The sequence below is a fragment of the Ascochyta rabiei genome, chromosome 5, assembly GCF_004011695.2.
Source record: "Ascochyta rabiei chromosome 5, complete sequence".
Taxonomy (NCBI): domain Eukaryota; kingdom Fungi; phylum Ascomycota; class Dothideomycetes; order Pleosporales; family Didymellaceae; genus Ascochyta; species Ascochyta rabiei.
The window spans coordinates 880,418-903,682 of NC_082409.1; the positions used below are offsets into that span (position 1 = coordinate 880,418).

Sequence of the window (23,265 nt, forward strand, 5' to 3'; positions counted from 1 at the left end):
GATAGGTTGATGGGCTGGTGGGTTGATGGGTGCGGCGCGTGCGGCGCGTGAGCTCGATGCTATTGGGCCGTGACGTGACAGCACGGGTTGTGAGGCTTGAGCACACAGCTAGGTAGGCTCGTGCGCACAGGCCAGCAAAAGTTCGCTCGCCGAGCCATGGCAGCGCACCCCTTCACGGCCACGGCCATCGCCCTCGCCATCGCCCTCGCCCTCGCCCTCGCCCTCGCCGCCGTCGACGCCCAACCCTCGCAGCCTTCGACGCCCAGCCCTTCGTCCCGTGTCGAATTGCTCAATGGCGGCCAGCATGTCGGCCAGCATGTCGGCCAGCAAACCGCTCCTCCGCACGTGTCTCTCCCTCCCCACACGGCAGCCCGCGCTCGTCCCCCGCGTGCAGTGCCGCCACGAATCCACGGCCCGCCGACACAAGAAGCTCCTCGCGCTGCCCGAGGCCCCCTCCTACACGCCCTCGCGCTCGGAGCCCTCGCTCGTCTTCAACCCGCCCTCGTCTGCGCCGAGCGTCTACCACACGCCGCTCAAGTTCCTGCCCAAGGACGACAAGCGGCGACAGCTGTACAGCGCCGCCCTGAGCTACGCTAACACCACGGCCCTCCGCCGACAGTCGTCCCCCGTCGCCGCCCCCGGCACGCCGCTGTCGACGGGCTCACACCTGCCTCCCCGCCCGAGCGCGAGCCTGCCTGCCCCCGTCCGGGCGCCGTACGAGAAGAAGTACCACCTCGACGACGCCCAGATCCAAGAGATACGGAATCTGCGCCTCGGCGACCCGGACAAGTGGACACGCGTCAAGCTGGCCGAGAAGTTTGGCTGCAGCCAGTTCTTCGTCGGCATGGTCGTCAAGGTGCCCGAGAAGGCCGAGAGGGTCAGCCAGGAGCACGCCGCGGCCCGGGAGAAGTGGGGGAAGCGGAGGAAGATGGCGCGTGAGGAGCGCGAGAGGCGGAAGGTGCTCTGGGGGCGGGATCTCTAGTGCCTGGCCTCTTTGCGGGATGATGGGAACATGGACACGGACATGGACACCGACATGGACACCGACATGGACATGGACATGGACACGGGCAGGGCCATGCAAGTGGCTGACGGCAACACCCATCAGGCACTCGAGCCAACCCAACCACCGAGATATTGTCCCGCACCACATCACCCCACGCCACGCTCGAGGGGCCGCGACCGTGTAAAGCCCTTTGTGTATAAAAACGGTTCCAGCATCCGCTGTACGATATCAGGAGGAGACGAGCCGCGTGGGCTGGCATATGCATATCCACGAGCTAGCGGACGGGCTGTATTTCCATGTACCATAGCGCTGTGAAAATGGAAACCCCCAAACAAACACCACGCGTACTCATACCTCCCTCCCCCTCCCCCTCTCCACACTGACTCCCTCTCTCCCCACCCGGAACACAAAGCCCTGCTCCTCCCTATCCTGACCCTCCCGCCCCGCCCCGACACCTCCCACCTTCCAGCACGCGAACCGCCCCCGCCTCACCACATCCCACCGCTGCCCCTTGTCCGCCTCGGCCTGCTCCACGCTCATCCCCGGCCCAAACCTCACCACCTCGACGCGCCGCACCGCCACCCGCGTGGCCCGCACGCCGCCCGGCCACGACAACGGGAGCGGCGGTCGAAAGGCCGCCGCCAGGACGGAGGCCGACGTTGTTATCACGTTGCAACACAACAGGGTGGAGAGGCGGGATAGCTGGGTGGTGAGTTGGTGGGATGGGGTGCTTAGTTGGTTGGTATTGGTGTTGGTGGTGTTGGAAGTGGCGTCAGAAGTGGCGTCAGAAGTGGCGTCAGAAGTGGCGGCGGAGCGCAGAGACCAGATGAAAGCGTCGAGGTCCTCAAGCATCAGGGCGTGAATCCGTCGGTTCGTGCTCTTGTGGCGCTCGCTGTCGAAGAGGTAGTCGGGTAGTGTGGAGAGTGTTGTTAACAGCGCGGACCAGGATTGCGGCCGGAAAATGTGCACGTGGTCTAGGCTGCGGGCTGTTAGGCTGATGAGGGAGCTTCGCGTCTGCTCGTCCAGGGCGGAGGGTGGGACGGCTACTTTGGAGAGTAGCAGGTGCAGCATTGTGGAGGCTAGGCGGGAGACGCTGAAGTGGTGGAGTGGGTCGAAGAGGATGATGGCGGCCTCGTGGCCGTTGAGATTGGTTGTGCCGTCGAATGTAGCGGGCAGGATGGCGTGGGCTATGATGAGGTAGAGCAGTGATGTTTTGCCTGCTCCTGACGGGTGGTGCGTGGGTGGTGGTGAGACCAGTTCGAGGACCGATGGCGACGGACTTGGTATCAAAGCATCAAGTTCTGGGATGCCGAAAACAGACCTCTTTGACCCGGCTTCTGTGTCCCCACTGAGCGAATGTTAACTAGATCCTCTCTCAATACAAACTCAACCACCAGCCAACAGCGAGAAAGGCGCTCAAGGGAGTTCTTACCTCTCAGACTCCAGCACTCGAAGAGAGCTGAACACCTAACACCATCAACACCAACCTCAAGTGGGAAAAAAGCATGGTTGTGAATCCAAAACATACCGAGCTTAATTCCTCCACCTCCACCTCCAACAACAGCTTCTCCCCCAACCTCCCCGCCTCCACATCACCACTCGCCATCTCACCCCTTTACTACTTCCCCTCCTATCTATACCTCTCTCTCTCTCTCTCCTTCTCCCCACGAACCGAAAAAAAAAAAGAGAGAGAAAAAACACTCCTCAATGGCACCACCAACGCCCATCCACACCCTCAGCACCCTCGAATCCCAAATCAACGTGCTCCCCAACGGGAAGCCGCGGAAACCCCCTGTGCAGCTCCGCGACTGCGCGCTCAAGGAACTCGTGCAGTACAAGTGCAATATCGAGGTCTCGGAGACGACGAGGCGGCCGGATGTTATCTGTGAGCCTGTGGTAAGGTTGTTGAGACAGTAAGTATAGTGTTGGGTTGGTCGTGTGAGGTGCAGGGCGAGCGGGCTTGGCGTTTGCTGGTCGCTGGTTGCTGCTTGCTGTTCGCGGTTTGCTATTTGTTGGCGATGACGATGACGATGACGATGACGATGACGATGACGATGCTGATTTGGTTGATTAGGTGTGCGAATGGGATGAGTGTTGAGACGACGGCGTGGGAGGGGTGGAGGGCGAGGCAAGAGAGGGTGGAGTGAGGATCGGGGTGGGAACCTCTGGAATCTAGCTTGTAAAGTCACGTATGTATGAATTGGATGGAAAATAAATCGGTGTGATCATGGGCGAGGAACAAGGCTCGACTCGTTTGCTGTTGGTCTGTCGCCCGAGGCGCTATGGTACAACTTCTAATCAATTGCTGAATGAACGCCCTCCACATGCTACATGCTCGAAAGCCCCGCCCCCGGGCACGCCAGAATGTGTATGCAATCCCCAAACGCCGCGCTGTATAAATGCTTTCAAGCTCGTGAATGTGGCTGAACCTTGACTTTTCAAACGCCTCTCGCTGATTTCCGCCAAGATCTTTGGTCGTAGTTGACATGCACGCCCTCTTCGAGATTGACGTTCCGGTCCACAATGGGCTGCCGTAGCTGTCTCTCCACAAGGGGCGCATTCCAGCCTTCGTCGTCCGCCTCGGCCTCGGCCTCTTCCTCCCTTGCGCGTTGCCGGGCTTCGCTCTTCTCGTGTTCCTTCTCTTCCTTCAGCAGGTCCGTCATTGCTTCTTGCCAAAGCCTGTCGCTCTCTTTCATGCGCTTGCTTCGCTTTCGCTTGCCTGCGGTTTGCTTCTGTATGCCTGCCTTTTGCGCAGCCATGAGCTTCCGTAAGCTCTGTTCTGCCAGAATGCCCTCTTCTGTCGCCTTCTCTCGAATCTTGCGCGGATCATTTTCTCGTTTGGTGAAGACTGGCGTGGCCTTGTATGTGTTTTTGGATGGAAATGGTGGAAAATGCTTTGGTATGTATGCCCGCGCTTCTTTGTCCGTTCGGCCGGACAGTTCAGGGCCAAGTAATGCGTCTGTACTGATAGGCTGTGGTTCGGGAGGGGCGGGCGGTTCGAATTGCGGCTGTAGTATGGATGGCGGTATCTCGCCCGTGTCAAAGTGTGGTTCGAGGGCTGCTGAGCCATGGAGGCCGGCGTTGGCGAGTGCATAGATCCAGTCGTGAGCGACCGTCTCGGTACGCCGCGCGCTTGTCATGGACATTCGCACGTTTGCCAGGAACTTGGTCATGTCTGCGCTGTATTAGCCAGGCTCAGCCTACGCGCAGAAGTGTCGTACATGAGTCGACCAGTCCGCGAAACTCTTCCAGCGCATCTGGTCGCGCGCTCTCAAAGCCCAACGTCCTGCACTGTATGGCTATTGCGCGCCGCAGCTGTTGATCATAGAAGTCTTTGCTGTCGCCGAAGCCAAACTCGGCGGCGATGGGGTCGACGATGTGCTGCACGGGCTGCGTGTAATGCAACTGATGCAAGACCTTGCGCTTCTTGGGCGGCGCGCCGTGGGGTGCTGGGCCCTCTCCATCGTGGGGCCGCTTCATGGCTGCGAATGCGCCTCCGCTGCTGGCGCTAGAGGGAGAGATGAGGCCGGGCATGTGCTATGTGCGCGACGGACAGGCTGGGACTGCAGTGCGGGGGCCGGCTGCGAAGGGTGGGGATCGAGAGTGGCGTCGCATGTGGTGCCCACGCGGTCGAGTTGGCGTTGCGCTGGCGTGTGTCGAAGGTGAGTGTACTCGGAGGGACGAGTCTGCGGCGATGGCAGGTTCTTGCGCACGCGACGGTGGCTATTGTGAAAGCGCTGCGACGCTAGGCGGTCGATGCGTGCCGTGCCGTCGACGTTCCTTTCACCTGGGTACAGACTGGAGGTTGTCGGTCGAGTTCCCCAAGCCGCACGGGCCAGCGCCAAGGACCATGACAATCGAACCACTTGCGGTCAACTTCAGTCGACTGACAGCCGACCTTTACCAGCTACCGCAACCCGTACCCCCGCCGCAAAACTCTCCACTCTCCGCAGACCGACTTCGCAATGGCCTTCAAACCGATTACTGGCGTACGTGCTGCCATTGGACGTGGCGGGCAGCCGTGAAGACGAAACTAATGACTGGAACAGATGCTCCGCCGTCAGATCGTGCTCGACCTTTCCGTTGCCATGGGTGCGTGTGCCATTGCCTGCGTTTTTCGGGGGCTTTCTGCAGTTCTGTGGAGGCTCTGGGCGATGCGTGCACCGCTGGGGGAAGCTTGGCTAACAGTCAGTTGCAGGTCTTGGTGTGACTGCTGGCTACGGCTGGTGGTACGGTACGTACACGACAACCTCTCGATCATGGCAGCACACCACGTGCGTTGAAACTCGCAGCTTGAGACTTACTTTTCCCAGGCTACCACGTCCCCGCTGTCCGTCACCGCGACGCTTTCTACCAGAAGCTCGAGGACGAGCGTGCTGCAGCTCTTGGCCAGAAATAAGCTACCACACCTCACGAAACAAGATCTCCTATGTTCCGAGAAGGCGAAGACGTATAGAGGGCTGCTGGAGCTGGGACCAAGTGTATCATAGGTGGGGTGGATCCCCCGAAATCATGCCATATCGAGATCAGCCAAGTCAACATAAACACCGTCCCTCCGTTTCATGCTACTCCAGCACATGTTCCACTCTACCTCTTTCTATTCGATTTGCGCAGTGCTCCGCCACGCCTGCTGTTGGCTGACTAAGCATGGCATGATGCAAGCGTTTCAAGAATCGTCCGAGACATGCTTTGATCTGGGCGTCTTTAGGCTTGTTCCACTCTGGTAGAGGCTACTTTACGCACTGCATCCAGTCGAGCTCAGGTTGCATCCAGTCGAGGTCAGATTGCATCCAGTCGAGCTCGATTACATCCAGTCGAGGTCAGATTGCATCCAGTCGAGGTCAGATTGCATCCAGTCGAGATCAGATTGCATCCAGTCGAGCTCAGATTGCATCCAGTCGAGCTGAGATTACATCCAGTCGAGCTCGATTACTTCCAGTCGAGCTCAATCACATCCAGTCGAGCTCAATTACATCCAGTCGAGCTGAGATTGCATCCATGTCGCTGCCCTTGTCCATTATGAGCGGCGCTTCTGAAATAGTGCACCATGGGCAATGCATTTACCACCAGGAGCGTGGGGCAACAAGGTTCCGTCACACGCATCACAATGCACGCAGGTTTATAGTTTCTCGTCTCTCGATACACACACAACCCATGCTGTTTCGTCCTAGAGGGAGGACGGAGAGGTGGCTCTATGAGATTGCTCTGGTCACTCCGGCCGAGTGCAGTAAAGTGACGTTTGTACAAGATGCACAAACGAGTCACGAGAGCTCACGGCTCACGGTTTGTTGGCGTCCGACTTGGATTCATGCTGCATTGGCACAGCCCATACCACCTTTTCGGACTCGAAGAGAACAGCAGAGATTCCATGCAGGACTGGGCCACGGCAAGCTTCTCTTTTCCGCTTGTGAGACGAACTGGTTCCAGTTGTGACGCGTGTAGGGACTGTCAACGGCAATCCGCTGTCGTGTTGAACGGAGCGTAAGCGAGGGGAGAAACACTTGCGGTTGCACCCCTGGTGCCCATTGCAGGCGAGACAAAGTCAATCCAACCCCATGCAATGGAACAAAGTCGTCATCAGGCCAGTCAGGATGGACGAAGACAAAAGCACAGCGGATCGCGCGTTCGTCTCCAGCCGTGTATGTTGCGGCAAAAGGAGACAGGAGTTGCAAAGACCCTGGTGAAGGATGACGGCAAATGAAGACCGAACCCAGAGGCGTTTTGGCGATCATGGCGTTCCCTCGGCGCGGACTGTCAGTCCGCTGCCAAGCACACGATCGACGAGGACACGGCGGGCAGCACGCTTGGGGAAATGCGAGAGGGGGAAGGGGAAGTCGGAGAGAGACAGTCGGCAGCGCTTCCCTCTGGTGCATGATGGCTACGAGACGGTGTTGCTGGCATGTCAAGCTGCACAGATGCTGGTCACTTGCAGGCGGCGGCGGCGGCGGCGGCAGGCAGGGTTAGCTTGTTACGGGGTGCCGCTGCGGTGGAGCTGCACTACGAAGCTAGGCCAACGGTTGATTAAGCCAACGACGAGGGCGAAGTTTGAGGGGACCCGGGTCACTTATCATACGGTGGTGTCCTCAGAGGGATGGAAAACCGAGGCGTGTGAAAGTGGCCGGTGTACAGAAAGCTGGACGGAGGCTCTGAGGCCGCTGACGTGGTGTCCGGTGCGTCGTGGCAGGGTGTGGAGAGGAGGCCAGCGAGCACAGTGGATTATTTTGAGCGCAGAGAGGGTGCTGGCCGGATTTCTTGGTTGGAGGGTTGACTTCATCACCAGACCAGGGCAGCGGGCCACGGATCAGGCTAGCGAGACAGGGATGCGGCGGGCTGGAGGGCGCCAGGGCTGCGAGACGTCTGTGCGCGTGTCTTGTGCAGAGCGGTGGTGGTGCGGTGGGCAGCGTCCATGGCAGATTGGGCGCGGCGGTCAAGTCAAAGTGAAACCTCGCAGCCTCGAGCTTCAAGCGGCAGGCGGCGAGCTGCAGCAGATGCGAGACGCGCTCGAGAGAGCTTGCGGAGGCGTGCAGCGTGCAGCGTGCAGCGCGCAGAGAAGCGCGCTGGCGGACGTGACAGGGCACATGTGCGTGCTGTGGATGGACGGTCGACAGCCAGTGGACAGGGAGGGTCCAGTGAGGCTTCGCCCTTCGCCCTTCGCGGGCTAATGAGCACTCCAGCACCCCCAGCATCCCCAGCACAGCAGTCCGCCGACTTGCACAATCCGTGACAGGACGGCAGCCTTGTTGTTGCTGGCCTTTCCTGTTCCCCCTCGTGGCCATTTGCAACAGGCGTCTTGGAGGTGACGAGGCAGCGAACCAGCGAACCAGCGAACCAGCGAACCAACGAAGCCACCATCCCACGAACCCTGGTTGAGGTTCGCGCGCTAGAGCCACCCGCCTGCAAGCTGCTAGCTGCTAGCTGCTAGCACCTGGCCCTGTGGAAAGCATCCATCCTCACCGATTCTCCCGCAGCCCAGCGGCCTGCTGCAAGCCTCCCTCCCTCCCCTCTCCTCTTCGGCCGGGACCCTTGACCGCGCTGCGAGCAGATCTTGTAGCAGCAGACCATCGCGGGCACCAAGGCTGCATCCGGCATTGCCATTTTGCGACGTTCGTCCCAAGTACCCAGAAGCGCCCTGTCGCCCAGTGTCGATCACTTGCGAGCGATCAGCAGCATCCCTTCGACTGCGCTGCGCAGTCCCGCAACACCCTCGCCCGGCTTCCTCGACCGCTCCTCGACCGCACCTCGACCGCACCTCGACCGCTGCTCGACCGCTGCTCGCTCCACCACCCGTGGCGCATGCTGGCGACCTTGTAGCCACTGTGTGTGCTGGGCCTGCCGCTCGCCTTTGCGACACTCGACCCAACCCGTGCTTGCTATTGCCGCGCTGTCTGGACGGGCGCCCAACTCGACCGCCGACACTGAGCCTCGGCGCTCAGCACCTCCGCCGCGCACCCCTTTGCCCTTTGCCCTCTCGCCCTCTCGCCCTCGCCCTCGCCCTCGCCCTCGCCCTCGCCCTCGCCCTCGCCCTCGCCCTCGCCCTCCCATCCACTGCATCCGTATTGCTACCCTTTGCGCTTGTGGCACTGCACCGCTCCGCTCACCACCCGCCCCACCTCGCACGCCTCCTACCACGTAGACCGCCCGACTCCACCGTGCACAAGCCATGCAGATGAACAACCCCAACATGCAGCACAACGGCATGGCGCGCCCAGCCAGTGCCAACTACAACCACTTCGTCAACCACTACCGCGCCCAGCAGCAGCAGGGCAAGATCCCCCAAGGATGGCAGCAGTCGACTCCCCCGGAAGAACGCGGTCAGCTTGCCTTCCAGTTCTTCAGCCAGTTCCGTCTCCTGAAGCCTGAGACGCCGGAGATGGAGGCCATGCGCACCTCGCTGAGCTTTGAAAACCAAGTCTTCATCCAAAGCCAAACAAAGGACCAGTACATCTCCAACATCAAGCAGAAACTCATGGCCATAACGGCTGCACGCCAGCAACAGTCACAACGCATGCAGAACAACCTTGGAAACATGAACATGCCTATGAACGGCATGAATCCAGGCCAGATGAACATGATGGGCCAGGCTGGGCCCCAGGGTCCTCGCCAGGGCACACCGCAACAGTTCAATCCGGGCTTTCCGAACGCTCAACTCCAACGACCCATGCAGATATCACCAGTGCCCATGGCACAAGGAGGCTCCTCTATGGGCATCAACGTGGGCACCCCTAACCTCAACCAAGCCCAACAGAACCCACCACCCAACCCCCAACAGCCGCAGCGACCCAACCCGCAGGCAGAAGGTGCTTTCATCAACTCGTTGGCCAGGAGACTGTTGGACAGCTGTGGAGCAGATATTCGCGCAAAGTTTCAGGCTGAGGTCAATACATGGCCCGAAGATAAGAAACAGCAGCTCCTTGCCCAGGGAATCGACCCGTTGTTCTTTCGCTTCCGGCAGCATGCCGAGCTGCTGTACAGAAACGGCAAGGTCAACCTGCCAAACAAACAGGGTGCAAACCAGTCGGGTGGCCAGCAAGGCGGCCAACCCAATCCGATGCAGGGCCAGCAAACGAATATGGCTCAACGACAGTCAGATCCCGCGTTTGACTTCAACGCAATCACCAACCAGCAGCTGGGTGCCGTAAGGTTGCAAGACTCGGGCGCAGAGGTGGTCCCAGCTAGCAACAACAATAGCGCCCAGATGGCTGCTTTTGGACAAGGAGGTCAACCGCAAAACGCGGCCATGGCCCAACGACATGCAGCTCAAGCCGCGTTCCAGCAAAGTCTCCAGCGCCAGGCTCATGCTTCCCAGGTTCAGGTAGCCCAGGCCCAGGCCCAGGCCCAGGCTCAAGCCCAAGCACAAGCTCGTGCGCAGATGGACCAGCAGAGAGCTCAACAGGCTGCGTTGCAGGCAAGGAATCAGAATCAACTACTCCAGGGACAGATCGGTGGCCTAAATCTGCCGCCAGGATCTCAGCAAAGCCCTGCCATGCCCCTGCTTACCAGGCCGATGAATCCACCGGGTCAACAGGGACCGCCCACCACCCCACAGCAACGGCCACAAGCGCATGTTCCGCAAATGACTCCCCAACCAGGTCCGGGCCAGGCTGATCAAATGACTGCGCTGATGCGTGAGGCACAACAGAGGGCCGCCGCTGTGTCACAATCCAGTCAACCCCTCACAGATCAAGTGCGGTTGAGTATGATGCCAGCCGATCTTGAACCACATGCAAAACAACAGTTGCTCAAAGTGCCAGAGCAGAACTTCCGCCAGATCCTTGCCAATTACATGACTACCCAACGACGGAATCAAGCGATGCAGAACGGTTTGTTAGCAGGTGGTCCTGGAACTCCAGGACAGCGCAACATGATGTTCAATCAGCAACAGGGCATGCAGCCTGGCATGGCTGGGCAGATGATGGGAGGGCCAAACGTGGCTAACATGGCTAACATGGCCAACATGGCAAACATGGCAAACATGGCTAACATGGCTAACATGGCCCGCCCTGGCATGAGTATGGGGCAACAGACGCCTGGTGCTGTTGGTAGACAGCCGCAGCAAATGGCACAGCGTGGTCCTCTATTGACACCACAACGTGTCATGGCTGCACAGACACTGCTCCAGTCGAATCCCGGAATCATCGCAAACACGGACGGCAGACCCTTTCCTCCAGAAGTGGTCGGCCCGCAAGTCCGACAAAACTTGCCTCCAGACGTAAAGAGCTGGGGACAGCTCAAACAGTGGGCTCAGCAGAACCCTGCAATCCTTCCTCCTGCAGAAACGCAAAAGCTCATCATGCTTCAAGTGATACATTTTCAGAACATGCTGCAACGGCAACAACAAATGCCTGGCGCTGTTCCTCAGCCAAACAATGCTGCAGCACCCATGACACCTGGCCAGATACAGGCAAGGGCACCACAACAGCCTATGAACATGGCAAACCTACCTGCTATCAATGTCACACCGCAGGAGCTGCAGATATTCCGACAAAAGATTCAGGCGTCAAATCCAAATGCGAGCATGAACATGTCAGACGAGCAACTACGACAACACATCCTACAACAAAAGATGAGAAGCAGGCAACAACAGCAGCAACAGATGCTCGCTCAGCAGCAGCAGCAGCAGCAGCAGCAGCAGCAGCAGCAACAGCAACAGCAACAGCAACAGCAACAGCAACAGCAACAGCAACAGCAACAGCAACAGCAACGGAATATGCTACAGCAGCAGCAGCAACAGCAACAGCAGCAGCAGCAACAACAGCAACAGCAACAGCAACAACAGCAGCAGCAGCAGCAACAGCAGCAACCTCCACAACAACAGCAACCCAACCGACCCCTGACCGCTCAGGTCGCTCAGTCTACACCGCAGCCAAAGCCAGCCGGCAGGCCACAGCAACCAACACAGCCGGCACTTACCGCTACGAAGAGTCTGAAGCGGCCCAACGGAGATTCCGCTGAGGCCAATGCAGACCAGAATGTCGGCAACGCGGCGTCTTCAATGTCTCAAAGAGCTCAACAGGGGCTCAACCTCACTCAAGAACAGATGTCTAAGCTCACACCGGCGCAGCAAGCTCAGGTCAAGGCACAGCTGCTCAAAGCTCAAGATGCTTCGAATCCTGTTAATGGTAAGGGGCCACAACAATCACGTCCTGTGCCTAGTGCCGATGACATCCGCGCCCGCATGAATGATCCGGTCAGAATCAACAAGCTGAACGCGATGATGGCCGAGGTTGAAAGGACCCTCCCTCCTGGACAGCCAACGCAGATACCGCCTCCCATACGCGCTTCACTGCAGGGGTCCCTCCAGAAGCAGCTTTCGGTTTTCAAGAAAGTGGACGGAGCACTTCGCGCCTTCTACGCGTCTTTTGACGTCGAAAGCGGCTCAGAGGGCGTTATACGGCAGATCATGACGGCACGATGCTTGCTATTTCGAGAGATGAACCTCGAGAACGGGATGCTCAACGACCAGATCACACTATCAACTGACGGATTCAAGACCCACGTCGGTACGATTCTCAAGTTCGTCTCCAAGATTCAGTCCAGGATGTCACAATCGGCACAGAACCAAAACGTCAACCCACAGTCGAACCCCCAGCAGCCGCAGACGAGTTCAGATTACTCGCTTGCTACTCCTCCAGCTCAGCTGAATGCTGCCAACCTCAAGCAACACACTGAACTACACCAACGCGGCTCAAAGGCGCCTCAGGCTCCCACAACCGATCGGCCACCCTTCCCTCTCGGAGGTGGTCAATCCCCGAGCGGAGCTCCAAAATACTTTGAAGACGCCCCGAGACTTACGAACCTCATCCTGCCCGATAAGAAGCGCGCAAGGATTGAATCAGGTAGTCAGAACTCAACACCAGGGCCGAGGCCGTCGCCCCACATGAATACTGGGAAAGGCAACTCGCCTGAGCTCAAGCGACAGCCAGCACCAGAGAAGCAAATGCCACAGAGACCCACGTTCAAGTGCAAGCTTGCTGAATGCGAGTACTCTGTTCGAGGCTTTGACACACAGACGGAGCTTGACGCGCATTTCAGCATAGCTCACGCCAAGATCGACAACCCTCTTCAGTTCGCACTCGAATCCATGGCAGAATACCTTGAGATCGACTCCAAAACTGGGGAACCTAGGGTTGATGCAGCCGCATCCAAATCCTCTTCAAAACCTGCGCCTGCGCCTGCACCTGTACCTGCTGCTTCAGCTTCACGCGCTCCCGCACAGGCTATCAAATCCGAACACACGCCTGGCACTGCACAGAACGCCTCAACACCAGCGGGTCATCATGCGGCGGCTACTCCTATGACGCGCATACCGACGCAGACTGGCATCAAGAACTCGCCATCAGCCAACTTGCTCAAGACACCGCAGGCAATGGCGAAGGTCGCCACGCCCAGCACCGCGGCCCAAGCAAAGCCTACACCCACCAGTGCCGCTAAGTTGACGGTAAAGGAGCCCGCGCCCGTTGCTGGAGCGGAGCCAGAAAAGCCTCAAGACCTGCAGCCCATGGTCCCCCCATCGTTGCTTGACTACTCGTACGAAGACACGTTTGCTGCGCTCGACGCTAACGGACCATTCACTGTGCTCGACCTCAAGGACGTGGACAACACGTGGGCCACTCGTTCTCGTCCAAACTCGCCCACCGAGACGCCCGATTCGTCGTCGAAAGACACGCCGTCTACACGGCAGTCTGATATTTCCGAGAATGACAACCTTGTCATCAACCTCGACATTGACATGCCCGACGCATGGATGCTGGGCATGAATGGAGATGCGCTGCCACTCGACATGCAGCTGTCAGACGATCTTCAGACGCTTGGCGTGTCACTGCCTTCGATGGACAGCGAAGGGATGATGCTGTTCCCGTCGCTGATGGATTTCGAGGCCATGGAGAAGCAGATGGATGGCAGCCTCGCTGGGATTGAGGCTGGCATCTACTGAGCGATGAACAACTATGCACATCCGAGTCCTCGGACGTTTTGCATGGCTTCTTATTTTGTTTCCTTGTACCATAATCTTCACTGCTGTTTCTGCCTTGTTTTCACTTTGGATCTGCAAGGCGCTTTTGGATGGACCATGGCGATGGACCAAGGATCTGGTACCACGTGAGATGGGAAAAATGCCGTTCACGTGCCCGTTGGGTGGCGTCGAGAAGCCATGTGTATTTCGACACTGTCGTTGTCTTTGCGCTGTTGTGGATACTTATACCCCCGATTTACTGTTCTTCTGTCCTTCTTAGATAGGTTCTGGGGGATGAGGTCCGCGGTCGTTTTGCATATACTCGATGAAGTCATGTGCACGTTTTAGCCGCTTTTCCCCTACGCTTTCGTGACGCAGTAGATCTATGACATGGAGATTTCATTGTATATTGGCCTGCGTGTTGGCGATGTGGGGAGAGAAAGAGGGGGGGGGGGGCAAAACCTCATCTTGACACTGCGCAACCTGGCGGATCAAGCCGAGGACGAAAGAGCGGCTGCGCTTGCTTCTTCTCGCATTCAGCCAGACGGACAAGCAGAGAAACCGACAAACAGATGCGTCTCAGGCCCAGACACTCCACGCCACAACCCGTATCCGCGTCGTCGGAAGCCAGCGCGCCTGAAACCTGTCGGACACGCCCCCAGCGATGGTCTTGGGCTGGCCTCGCCCGCTCACCGAATGCGTAGATCGAACGGTACGTACAAGCGCAAGTGCAAGTGCGAGTGCAGTCATTCCAAAAAGAACAGACACAGCCAGCAGTCTCGAATGCCAACGTACCACGGTTCACACACCCCACCCGGCGCTCCAACCCAGCTACTGTGTATTTGTGTTGTGTGCAAGGCAGGTAGGTGGAGTGAGTGAGTAGCGCGCGGTACGGCCGTGTGCGGCGCCTCGGCCCATCGACAACGTTTCACTTGGTTCGCAGCTTGCGAGATGTCGCAAAGACAGGTACCTAGGTAGGTAGGTAGGTGTGCAGGGACTAGGGGCGAGCGAAACAAACACATCATTGTGAAATCAACACGCGTACGGGCGGGCGGGCGGGCGTGCATGCATGCATGCTCGATGTCGACGGGAAAACCACAGTGGTTGGCGTGCGTGGGAGGCACGTCATGTCTGCGTATCGCGCGCGCGAGACCCTGCACGCACACGTGCGAGATGGATGCAGGGAGGTCTTGCCGAAAGCAGCTTTTTGGCGAGGGGAGTGTTAGTGTGGAAGCATCATGGAAGCCTCTTTTTTTTTTTTTTTTTTTCTTGGAGTGGTGGGTGCAGAGGCTGAGATGGTGCGCGGGTGGCGACACCTGGCCAGCAAAAGTGCGGAATTGTCGGCGCTACTATTCTCGGCCGGCTGCATGCGGCGCTGACACTGGCGAGGAATGGGGATTCTACGGCGGACGAAGGCGATGCAGGTCGTGCGGTGCAACGTTCGACGGCGATACGTTGATGGTGGAGAAGAGGAAGAAGAAGAAGAAGAAGGGGAGGGGTGATGGAATGTTGCGCTCAGGCTTCCAAATTGGCCGTCTTGTCCGGAAACTGCTCCTGCGCGGTCGAGAGCTGGACGGTCGAGCTGGACGGTCGAGCTGGACGGGGAACGAACGGGTGCGGGTTGCTTCTTTGTTGGATGTGGTTGGGAACGGGCAGAGCGTTGGTTCTGGCAAAGCTCGCGCGCGCACTGGGTGGTTCGCCGACGACTCGTGCACAATAATGGAAGATGCAGCGGGGTGTGCTGGGCGACAAGATGAACGGGCAGGCCTTGGGTGGGCGTACCACCGTTTGCTCCCTTCACCGTTCATTGCAAGATGGTAGTGCTCTGCATCTCCCTGACGGGTCGGCGGGTGCCCCTGACTTCTAGAAGTCCATGTCCATCTCGAAGTCGCTGAATCGGGTTAGGATGGGCGAGGTTGGGTGCAAGTGGGAAGTGGGTCTGGGGTAGCGGGCTGAGGGCAGATCTTTGTGGCACCCGCCAGAGGCAGCGCCAGAGGGCTCGGTAAGGAAGGCCTCTCGGTTGGCTTGCCGAACAGGTACGAGGGCAGACGAGGGAAGAACGTGTGGCGTCTTGTTTGATCGCGGCGGATCGGTAATTACACAGGATTGACATGATTGACTTGGGTCTGTAGGACAAGACGCTCGATTGGTTGGTGTTGGCAACAGCGGTGGAGGGCATGTCTATCCACCACCAGATTTGCACCTCACGCACTTTTCCGCCCGGGAGCTCGGCTTCGGTCAAAGCCAATCCCTAGCAGCATGCAGATGCGCGTCAGCGCGAGGAAGTAGACCCAGCCCACATTGCCCCAGTCAACAGCGTTCCAGTTCCACCACTGCAGGAATGCTCTGGAGAAGCCCAGCGGCAGGACCGAGTACAGGTGGCCCACGTCAGCGATGAGCAGCACGACGATGAGCGCCCTCCACACGCTGTACTCGGCCGTGACACGCAGAACAAGGGCCTCGGTCATGGCGAGTCCCAGGTACAGGTTGGCCAGCTGAGTCAGCACAATGGATGTTGAGAGGGGCACTAGGCTGGGGGCACTGGAGGCGTGGGTGAGGGTCAGGTAGGCCGACTGGAAGAAGTAGGCCTGCACGGCGCCCGCCAAGATGGACACGGGCTCGAGGTAGAGGAAGACGAGGCGGTAGAACCACGGTGGACGGCCGGGCTCCATGGTGGGCGGTTGGGGATCCATGTGGATGTTCATGTTAGGCTGTTAGCCGGGGGTTTGGAGGGTTTCGAGTGTTGTGCTTTGTGACAGAGCTGTGTGGGCGTGGGGTGGGCGCGCAGCGTGAGAGCGGTGGGCGCGGTGGGAGCGGTGAGGGCGCGAGCACACAGCAGAAGCAGAGCCACAGCACAGCAGTGGGGTGGTGCAGTGCAGATGGTCTTGATAGGGTGGTGCAGTGCAGATGGTCTTGATAGGGTGAGGCAGTGCGGATTGTCTTGATGGGGTGATGCAGACGGCCGATTGGGCTGGTGTTCCAGTGCCTCCCTGTGCCAGTGTCTGTGCCTGTCTGTGGCTCCGCGCCTCAACGCCTCAGCGCTGGAACGACTAGGGGCAGAGGCCGGCGAGGGACATTACGGCAGAAACTAGCAGCGCCGATCGTGCTGTTGCCCTTGGGCGGTGGGGCGGCAAAGATTGGCTCTGATGGACCATGGGCGCTGCCAGGCTGCTGGTGCTGGTGCTGGTGTTGGTGCTGGTGCTGGCGCTGCTGGGGACTGCTGGGTGCTGCTGGTGCTGGTGCTGGTGCTGGTGCTGGGGGCAATGCGCGCGCCCAAAGCCCGGCAAGCGCAGATAAAAACACTCGTGATCCAACGACGGTCTGCTCTCTGCTCTTCTGTTGCGTGCACGTCGTCACCACCACTCGTCTGCGCTGCCCCGTCTGCAGCCCACACACGCTCGCCGTCGCTCCCTTGCCCCGTTCATTTGCGCGCGCCTATTGCTGTTGTTGCTGTTGTTGTTGTTGTTGTCGTTGTTGTCGTTGTTGTCGTTGTTGTCGTTGTTGTCGTTGTTGTCGTTGTTGTCGTTGTTGTCGTTGTTGTCGTTGTTGCTGCTGCTGCTGTTGCTGTTGTGATACACCGCTGCTCTGCTGCACCGCTCTACGCTTCACGGCCCACAGTCCACGGCCCACGCTCCACAGTCTACGCTCTACGCTCCACGCTCCACGCTCCACGCTCTTTGGATTCCCGGGCTCCCAGAGTCTCGCACCTAGCCCGTCTCCTCTCCCTGCACGCCCACGACTCGCTGCGCGTTTCGGCCTCCATCCGCCCTCGGCCCCTGGAACCGGCCTGCATCGTGCACACCGCTGCACTACGCACTGCTGCACCGCGCACTGCTGCACCGCTGCCAGCAGTCCCAGACGCTCCAATGCATCGCAGTCTGGCCTCCCGTCCGAAGACTTCCTCTGCTGCCTCAGACGACACCACCCCCACGACGCCCTTTGACCACACCATGAAGCGGACCGCCTCGCAGACCTTCAGCGCCGTCAACTACTACGGCGACCAGTACGGCATGGCCCTCGACGCCGTCAACGAGGGCGCCGACCACCACGCCCACGGTGAAAGCGCTTTATCCCGCGCACTGGGCAACCTGACGGGCACCTTCACCCGCCAGAAGAGCCGCAGGAGGTTATCTTCCTTCTCCTCCGCCTCGGCTGCACCCTCACGCCACCGCAGAGCTTCCATCCAGAGCTTCATCGACAGCCTGCCCTCGTCCACCGCGGCCCGCAAGCCCAGCTCAGAGCAACAGCGTCTACCCCTGCCGCACACCGACTCGGGCATCCCCTCGCTGCCTGTCCTCGCCCCCTCCCCTACCAGCGCCAGCAAGACCTTCTCACTCAGGCGCTTCAGTTCCATGCGCAGGAAACCAGCCGCCTCCCTTGCTGCCGGCGAATCGTCAAAGGCCCCCCAGCACCACACATCGCTCCTGACAGCCCAACTCATGGGCGGAGCCTCTGCACGCCAGTCGGCCGCCGCTGCCAACGAGAGCCGCCTGAACCAGCTGCGACGCGAGCAGGAGCACACGCACCGCTTCCTCAATGGCCTCATCCACGAGGACAAGCCCCACATCTGCGATGTCGACTTCAACGACAACGAGAGCGGCGTCGACATGACGTGCTCCTCGCCTATTGTTAGGACAGACAGTGCTGCCGACAAGAAGATGAGTAAGTCGGGTGCACCAGAGTCTTCCTACCTTCACCCCTGCTAATCAGTCATGCAGCCGACCCCTTCCAGCGTCTTCCCGCAGAACTCGCAACCGCCGTTCTTTCCAGCCTCGACGCCACATCGCTCGCTCGCGCAGAACAAGTCTCCCGGCACTGGAACGAACACGCCACCTCGAGCCACGTCTGGCGCAACATCTTCCTCCGCAAGTACGAGCCCGAAGTCCACGTCTCGCCCGCACCCATCCAGATGGGCGGTTCCGGTGTCGGCAAGCAAGCCAATGGCAAGCCCGCCCCCGCACAGGACTGGAAGAAGATGTACTCTGCACGGAGCACCATCAACAAGCGCTGGAAGGCCGGCACGCCCGCCGCCGTCTACCTCAACGGCCACACAGACAGCGTGTACTGCTGCCAATTCGACGAGAACAAGTGCATCACTGGCTCTCGTGACCGCACAATCCGTGTGTGGGACCTGAAGACATACAAGTGTATCAAGGTGTACGGCGGACCGAACCACCGCCCTACCCTCAACACACCTGCACCCATGGAGGAGCGTTCGGAGCGCGTCATCAGCCATGCCTCTGTCAACGGCACCAAGACCGGCAACCGCATCTACCACGTCCCTGCCGACTACCACGACGCATCCATCCTGTGCTTGCAGTACGATCACGAGATCATGGTCACAGGCTCGTCCGACTACACCTGCATTGTCTGGGACATCACCGGCGACGACTATGTTCCCATGTACCGCCTCCGCGGTCACGAAGCTGGTGTGCTGGATGTCTGTCTGGATGACAAGTACATCATCTCGTGCAGCAAAGACGCGATGATCAAGGTCTGGGACCGCAAAACTGGAGTCTGCGTTCGCACACTCAAGGGTCACCGTGGTCCTGTCAACGCCGTCCAGCTCCGTGGCAATCTTCTCGTTTCTGCAAGCGGAGATGGCATGGCCAAGCTGTGGAACCTCGAGACCGGTGCTTCCATCAAGGACTTCCCATCCGAGGACCGTGGCCTTGCTGCCGTCGAGTTCTCTGATGACGCCAAGTACGTCCTGGCTGGCGGTAACGACCATGTAGTGTACAAGTTCGACGCCAACTCCGGCAACCTCGTCCACAGCCGGGTCAAGCACGAGGGCCTCGTCCGCTCGTTGTTCCTGGATGCCTTCAACGGCCGTATAGTATCCGGCTCATATGACCAGAGCATTCAGGTATCAGACTACGAGACCGGTGCCACGTACGCTGTCTACAAGAACTGGACAACAAGCTGGATCCTCTCTGCCAAGAGCGATTACCGCCGTGTGGTCGCCACCAGCCAAGATGGCCGCACGCTGATCCTGGACTTTGGTCACAACGTGCCTGGCTCTGAGTTGTTGGTTGGAGAGAAGTAAGTGAGTGGCTGCGCTCGCTCACGTCTGTCTAACCAGTAGCACTAGCCTCGCCGTCATGCGCCTTGCAACGCAGCGATTGGTGACGAGGAAGCCCGGGGCGATATCCAGTTGGACCGCCTGGTGTAGCTCAGCTTGGGTCCCAAGAAATCCGACTTGGTCATAGATTGACAGGTCCGGATATCTTCGGTATCACCCACCTGACCGTACCAAGAAGAACGAAGTCGAAGAGGTCGAGGCAGAGCACAGGCAGTTGGGGCCTGTCGTAAAAGATAAGGGAGAGGAATGGGAACAGAGAGTCTCGATATTTTTCAAGGCGTTATTTGCATCATCGAGCGTTTTTACATCATCGGCATTGGCATAGGCACACTGGAGCTACTTTCCGACTCCCTTCTTTCTCTTTTATAATAGCAGCGCTCACTAGAATCAGGGTGTTGTTCGTTGCCAAGCATGTGGGATATCAACTCGCCCTTCATTTCTTGTTTGTATTGTGCGAAAGTAAGTTTAGCATAGACTATTGGGCTTACCCACCCTCCCTCCCTAATCAACACAATAAACAATTCATACACTCACTCTTTTACTCTCCTGACCTGACTGCCATCTCAAATAGATCACCCATAGGAAGCATCTTTTAGAGCGAATCCGTATGCACCGTCATGAACGTCACACCACCTGTATCCGAATTGGGCATTTTTCGTCTTGAGGTAATCGCGACTCCGCTTGGCGCTCACCTGGTGTGGTCTTGCGAAGTAAGAGCTAGTGAAGGGTCAGGCGTGCTGTTTGTCGATCGTGTGGCTATGCTCCACCCAGCTCGATCCACTCGAGTACACAACCTCACCATCTCCGCCGGGCGTGACCAGCCAAGTCCTGGCCATAGCCCCGCGTTACTGGCTGAGCTTGCACAGCCTCGGTAGAGACAAGCAAGGCACGATCACGCATCCAACAACGTACATTAGACATATAAGCGTGCGCACGTCAGTCTTTCATAGACCCACGAATCTCACCTCCCCTTCAACCTCGCAAACAAAGCATTCCCCCCACCATCCTACCTACCCACCTATACATCGACACGAAACCATACCACCAAACCAACAGCATGGCACACCTCCCCCAAGTCCCGTCCCCCGTCGGCATCTTCCCGCAGTTCTTCGCGCGGGGGCCCGAAACGCTCGTTTTGAAAGAAAAAGTCCTATCCCTCACCGGCGACGACTTCCACATCAAGCTCGCAAACGGCACGCCGATCCTGCGCGTCGAGGGCAAGGTGCTGAGCCTCTCCGGGCGGAAGAAGGTGTTTGACGAGCAAGGGAACCATCTGTTTGATATTGTCAAGGAGCACTTTCACATCCACACCACCTTTCGCGTCGATGATGCAAACGGGAAGAAGATTATGGAGGTGAGGAGTGGTTTCAAACGTGAGTTTGTTTGTTGTTTTCCTTACGTCTTTTTCTTTTCTTCTTCGCTGGGCGCGGGTAGGTGGTGGGCGATGATGGGAGAAGAAAGCTGATGACATGTAGTGATTGGATCGAAAGCTACCGCGACGTTCACTTCGCAGTCGGGCAAACAGGAAGTCCTCACCATGCGCGGTAACTGGTTCGACACGACGGCCGATATCACGGATGAGGCGCAGGGCAGTAAGTAGAAGTCCGTTCCTATGATCTTTTTTTTTTTCATTAAAAAAAAATTACTTTCTACTCGTCCAACTGGTACTCACGAACCACCGCAGATGTCGTCGTGGCCCGGATCAATCGCAAACTGCTCTCTGGTAAGGATATCTTCTTCGGTCAGCAGACGTACGGCGTGACGGTTGCGCCGGGCGTGGATATGGCGCTGGTAGCAGCACTCTGTATTTGTCTTGATGAGAAGAACAACGAGGGCGGCTCGTAGAGTGCTGAATCTCTGATTCCGCAAATCGTGGCGGGCGCGCAGAAGATTGAGGAGACGAGCAGGCCACTGCGCGACGGATGGAGAGAGAAGAGGATGGAGAGACGTAGAAGGTGAGGATGCACGAGCTGGTGAGTGGGAACTCGTGAAGGAGAACACGTAAGTATGTGTAGAGAGAGAAAGAGAGACAGCATGGTGGTGAAGTAATGGATGGCGATGCTGGATCGCTCAAGGGAAAGGCTGCTGTGGAAAGAAAGCTCGTGGGGCGCGGATCCGAGAATGGCTTTATTGCTACGTGTATATCCCCTAGACCTCGAAATTTTATTGTTGATCTTTAGATATTGCTTTTAGTGTCGGATAGACGTTATTTTTGAATGGATTGATCAACAAGTCTGTTGCAACTGCAGTGTTGCTCGATGAGCCAGTTGGGGGGGTTAGGGTTTGTGTGTTCTGGTTGAATGGTCTCGTCGTTTGTTGGGATGGATGTGTTGTGGTTTTCTCGATAGGGTGTACTTCCTGTAACTGAGCTCAGATTCCAGTGCATGTCAAGAAATACAAGGAAGTCGTCTCGTGTAGCAGTCATGCTTGCCTTGGTTGCGATACAGAGATACTGAAGCTCACTTGCAAAACAGCCGTGGCGTTGGATCCACCTTTTGCCCAGATGCCAACTTTGTAGGTCGATGTGTCGACGCAGCAGGTGAGGCATCAGATACCTACCCTAAGATCGCATTTACTTCCTCAAAGTGTGCATACACCATGTTTATCGTGAGGAAGGGGTGCCTCCTGCAAAGTTGCCAGCACGTGTTCATTGCCCCGCAGTATGCAAGTGAGCAATACATGCTGTTATCGATTTCGGCTGAGTAGCCGATCCTGGTCAAGGCAAGGCTCCGATTGTCTGCCGGCATAGGGCGAGGTAAATTGGGCGGCTGCTGCTGGATGGGCTTATCAGGTCGGCTGACGAAGGAGCGCATGGTGACATGCCGGCCTTGGGACACGCTCTCCGCTGTATAATATCAGATCTCAAAAGCCTATTTGTGCAGCCTCGTGGCATCCCAAGACCCCAGATTGGCAGCTGGACGGAATGGTGGCATTGGAGTGATGGTGTTTGCATGTGAGAAGACTGCTCAGCTCTTGGTGTGGCCGCTGCTTGCTCGCTTCTCTGTCAACATTCGTGGCAACCCGCGTCAGCCTGCATCGCAACCCCTGGAGTAGTAATCCGGACATGTTCGTAAAGCGGCTCGCGACTCACAAGCGTCCATGTGACGTGGAAGTCAAGACTCGTATTCAATCGACTTGGGCTGAGGCGTGGATGTTCAGTTGGGGTACTTTCGCTTGAGTATCCAATTAATGCAACGATGATCAGTGGACCCTGGGTTCGTCGACGTTACCGTGTCCGTGCGCGCAACGCCCGGAGTCGCGCAACGCCCGGAAACCACCTTGACGCTCAAAAATAGATAAGGTTGTACAACCACCCACAATAGCTATTATTATAGGATCTTGTAGTGTAGTAGTAATTAATTACTTATAAAAAAGATGTACTATTTAAATTTTGCTAGTAACTTAACGTTACAGCTACGTAATGTGGTTTTGAGTAGAGGAGCTGGGGACGGCGATAGGGGACCATAACTACTAACATTATCCCTAGGACCACGTTTTTAACACTTTTTTGGCTAGGTTGCTTATAAAGCTTTCCTCTTACCCTTTTAAGGCAATTTTATAGCTTTTGCAGCGTTGCGCTCTTGTTATTAACGCTGCTTTTTAGCCTGACGTATGGCTCTCTAATTTGCTGCGTTAGCCTTCTCCTTCTCACGCACCACCTTAGCTGCCTCTTGCGCCACACGCCTCTCCTTCTTCTTCTTCTTCTTAACCAGCTTCTTAGCGTGT

The 23,265-nt window shown here is 57.8% G+C and overlaps 8 protein-coding genes across 8 annotated transcripts, besides 33 other annotated features; 6 read left to right on the forward strand and 2 right to left on the reverse strand.

The window, feature by feature from the left end:
• Positions 1–156: 156 nt before the first annotated feature.
• EKO05_0003442 (uncharacterized protein) lies at positions 157–982 on the forward strand (the record flags this gene model as incomplete). The annotated part of the gene is made up of 2 exons (XM_059636163.1): positions 157–318; positions 371–982. 2 exons carry the CDS (start codon positions 157–159, stop codon positions 980–982), a joined length of 774 nt encoding a protein of 257 aa, XP_059492146.1.
• Positions 188–228: a tandem repeat.
• Positions 983–1,010: 28 nt separating the features above from the next.
• Positions 1,011–1,067: a tandem repeat.
• A 287-nt stretch (positions 1,068–1,354) lies between these two features.
• On the reverse strand, positions 1,355–2,612 carry EKO05_0003443 (uncharacterized protein; the record flags this gene model as incomplete). The annotated part of the gene is made up of 3 exons (XM_038938517.1): positions 1,355–2,354; positions 2,439–2,473; positions 2,535–2,612. The coding sequence occupies 3 exons, from the start codon at positions 2,610–2,612 to the stop codon at positions 1,355–1,357; spliced, it is 1,113 nt and encodes a 370-aa protein (XP_038800828.1).
• Positions 1,363–1,407: a tandem repeat.
• Positions 2,546–2,633: a tandem repeat.
• Positions 2,634–2,669: a tandem repeat.
• Positions 2,670–2,713: 44 nt separating this feature from the next.
• EKO05_0003444 (uncharacterized protein) lies at positions 2,714–3,153 on the forward strand (the record flags this gene model as incomplete). Its single annotated transcript, XM_059636164.1, has 2 exons — positions 2,714–2,919; positions 3,081–3,153. 2 exons carry the CDS (start codon positions 2,714–2,716, stop codon positions 3,151–3,153), a joined length of 279 nt encoding a protein of 92 aa, XP_059492147.1.
• Positions 2,972–3,021: a tandem repeat.
• Positions 3,023–3,063: a tandem repeat.
• A 291-nt stretch (positions 3,154–3,444) lies between the features above and the next one.
• On the reverse strand, positions 3,445–4,486 carry EKO05_0003445 (uncharacterized protein; the record flags this gene model as incomplete). Its single annotated transcript, XM_038938476.2, has 2 exons — positions 3,445–4,181; positions 4,228–4,486. The coding sequence occupies 2 exons, from the start codon at positions 4,484–4,486 to the stop codon at positions 3,445–3,447; spliced, it is 996 nt and encodes a 331-aa protein (XP_038800826.2).
• Positions 3,571–3,606: a tandem repeat.
• A 485-nt stretch (positions 4,487–4,971) lies between the features above and the next one.
• On the forward strand, positions 4,972–5,405 carry EKO05_0003446 (Cytochrome c oxidase subunit 7A; the record flags this gene model as incomplete). Its single annotated transcript, XM_059636165.1, has 4 exons — positions 4,972–4,995; positions 5,056–5,098; positions 5,205–5,240; positions 5,320–5,405. The coding sequence occupies 4 exons, from the start codon at positions 4,972–4,974 to the stop codon at positions 5,403–5,405; spliced, it is 189 nt and encodes a 62-aa protein (XP_059492148.1).
• Positions 5,406–6,937: 1,532 nt separating this feature from the next.
• Positions 6,938–6,962: a tandem repeat.
• An 849-nt stretch (positions 6,963–7,811) lies between these two features.
• Positions 7,812–7,850: a tandem repeat.
• A 52-nt stretch (positions 7,851–7,902) lies between these two features.
• Positions 7,903–7,929: a tandem repeat.
• Positions 7,930–8,441: 512 nt separating this feature from the next.
• Positions 8,442–8,481: a tandem repeat.
• Positions 8,482–8,544: a tandem repeat.
• Positions 8,545–8,666: 122 nt separating this feature from the next.
• EKO05_0003447 (uncharacterized protein) lies at positions 8,667–13,439 on the forward strand (the record flags this gene model as incomplete). The annotated part of the gene is made up of 1 exon (XM_038945362.1): positions 8,667–13,439. The coding sequence occupies one exon, from the start codon at positions 8,667–8,669 to the stop codon at positions 13,437–13,439; it is 4,773 nt and encodes a 1,590-aa protein (XP_038800825.1).
• Positions 9,254–9,295: a tandem repeat.
• Positions 9,822–9,847: a tandem repeat.
• Positions 10,435–10,501: a tandem repeat.
• Positions 11,038–11,325: a tandem repeat.
• Positions 11,110–11,192: a mobile genetic element.
• Positions 11,215–11,275: a mobile genetic element.
• Positions 11,245–11,307: a mobile genetic element.
• Positions 12,665–12,720: a tandem repeat.
• Positions 13,440–13,567: 128 nt separating the features above from the next.
• Positions 13,568–13,602: a tandem repeat.
• Positions 13,603–14,421: 819 nt separating this feature from the next.
• Positions 14,422–14,445: a tandem repeat.
• Positions 14,446–14,501: 56 nt separating this feature from the next.
• Positions 14,502–14,522: a tandem repeat.
• Positions 14,523–14,706: 184 nt separating this feature from the next.
• Positions 14,707–14,728: a tandem repeat.
• A 194-nt stretch (positions 14,729–14,922) lies between these two features.
• Positions 14,923–14,948: a tandem repeat.
• Positions 14,949–16,288: 1,340 nt separating this feature from the next.
• Positions 16,289–16,317: a tandem repeat.
• A 286-nt stretch (positions 16,318–16,603) lies between these two features.
• On the forward strand, positions 16,604–19,503 carry EKO05_0003448 (uncharacterized protein; the record flags this gene model as incomplete). The annotated part of the gene is made up of 2 exons (XM_038938490.1): positions 16,604–18,119; positions 18,176–19,503. The coding sequence occupies 2 exons, from the start codon at positions 16,604–16,606 to the stop codon at positions 19,501–19,503; spliced, it is 2,844 nt and encodes a 947-aa protein (XP_038800822.1).
• Positions 16,627–16,715: a tandem repeat.
• Positions 16,901–17,006: a tandem repeat.
• Positions 17,007–17,049: a tandem repeat.
• Positions 17,084–17,133: a tandem repeat.
• Positions 19,504–20,596: 1,093 nt separating the features above from the next.
• Positions 20,597–21,384, forward strand: EKO05_0003449 (uncharacterized protein; the record flags this gene model as incomplete). Its single annotated transcript, XM_038938379.1, has 3 exons — positions 20,597–20,912; positions 21,015–21,131; positions 21,224–21,384. The coding sequence occupies 3 exons, from the start codon at positions 20,597–20,599 to the stop codon at positions 21,382–21,384; spliced, it is 594 nt and encodes a 197-aa protein (XP_038800821.1).
• A 1,382-nt stretch (positions 21,385–22,766) lies between these two features.
• Positions 22,767–23,265: part of a mobile genetic element that runs on past the window's edge.
• Positions 23,225–23,246: a tandem repeat.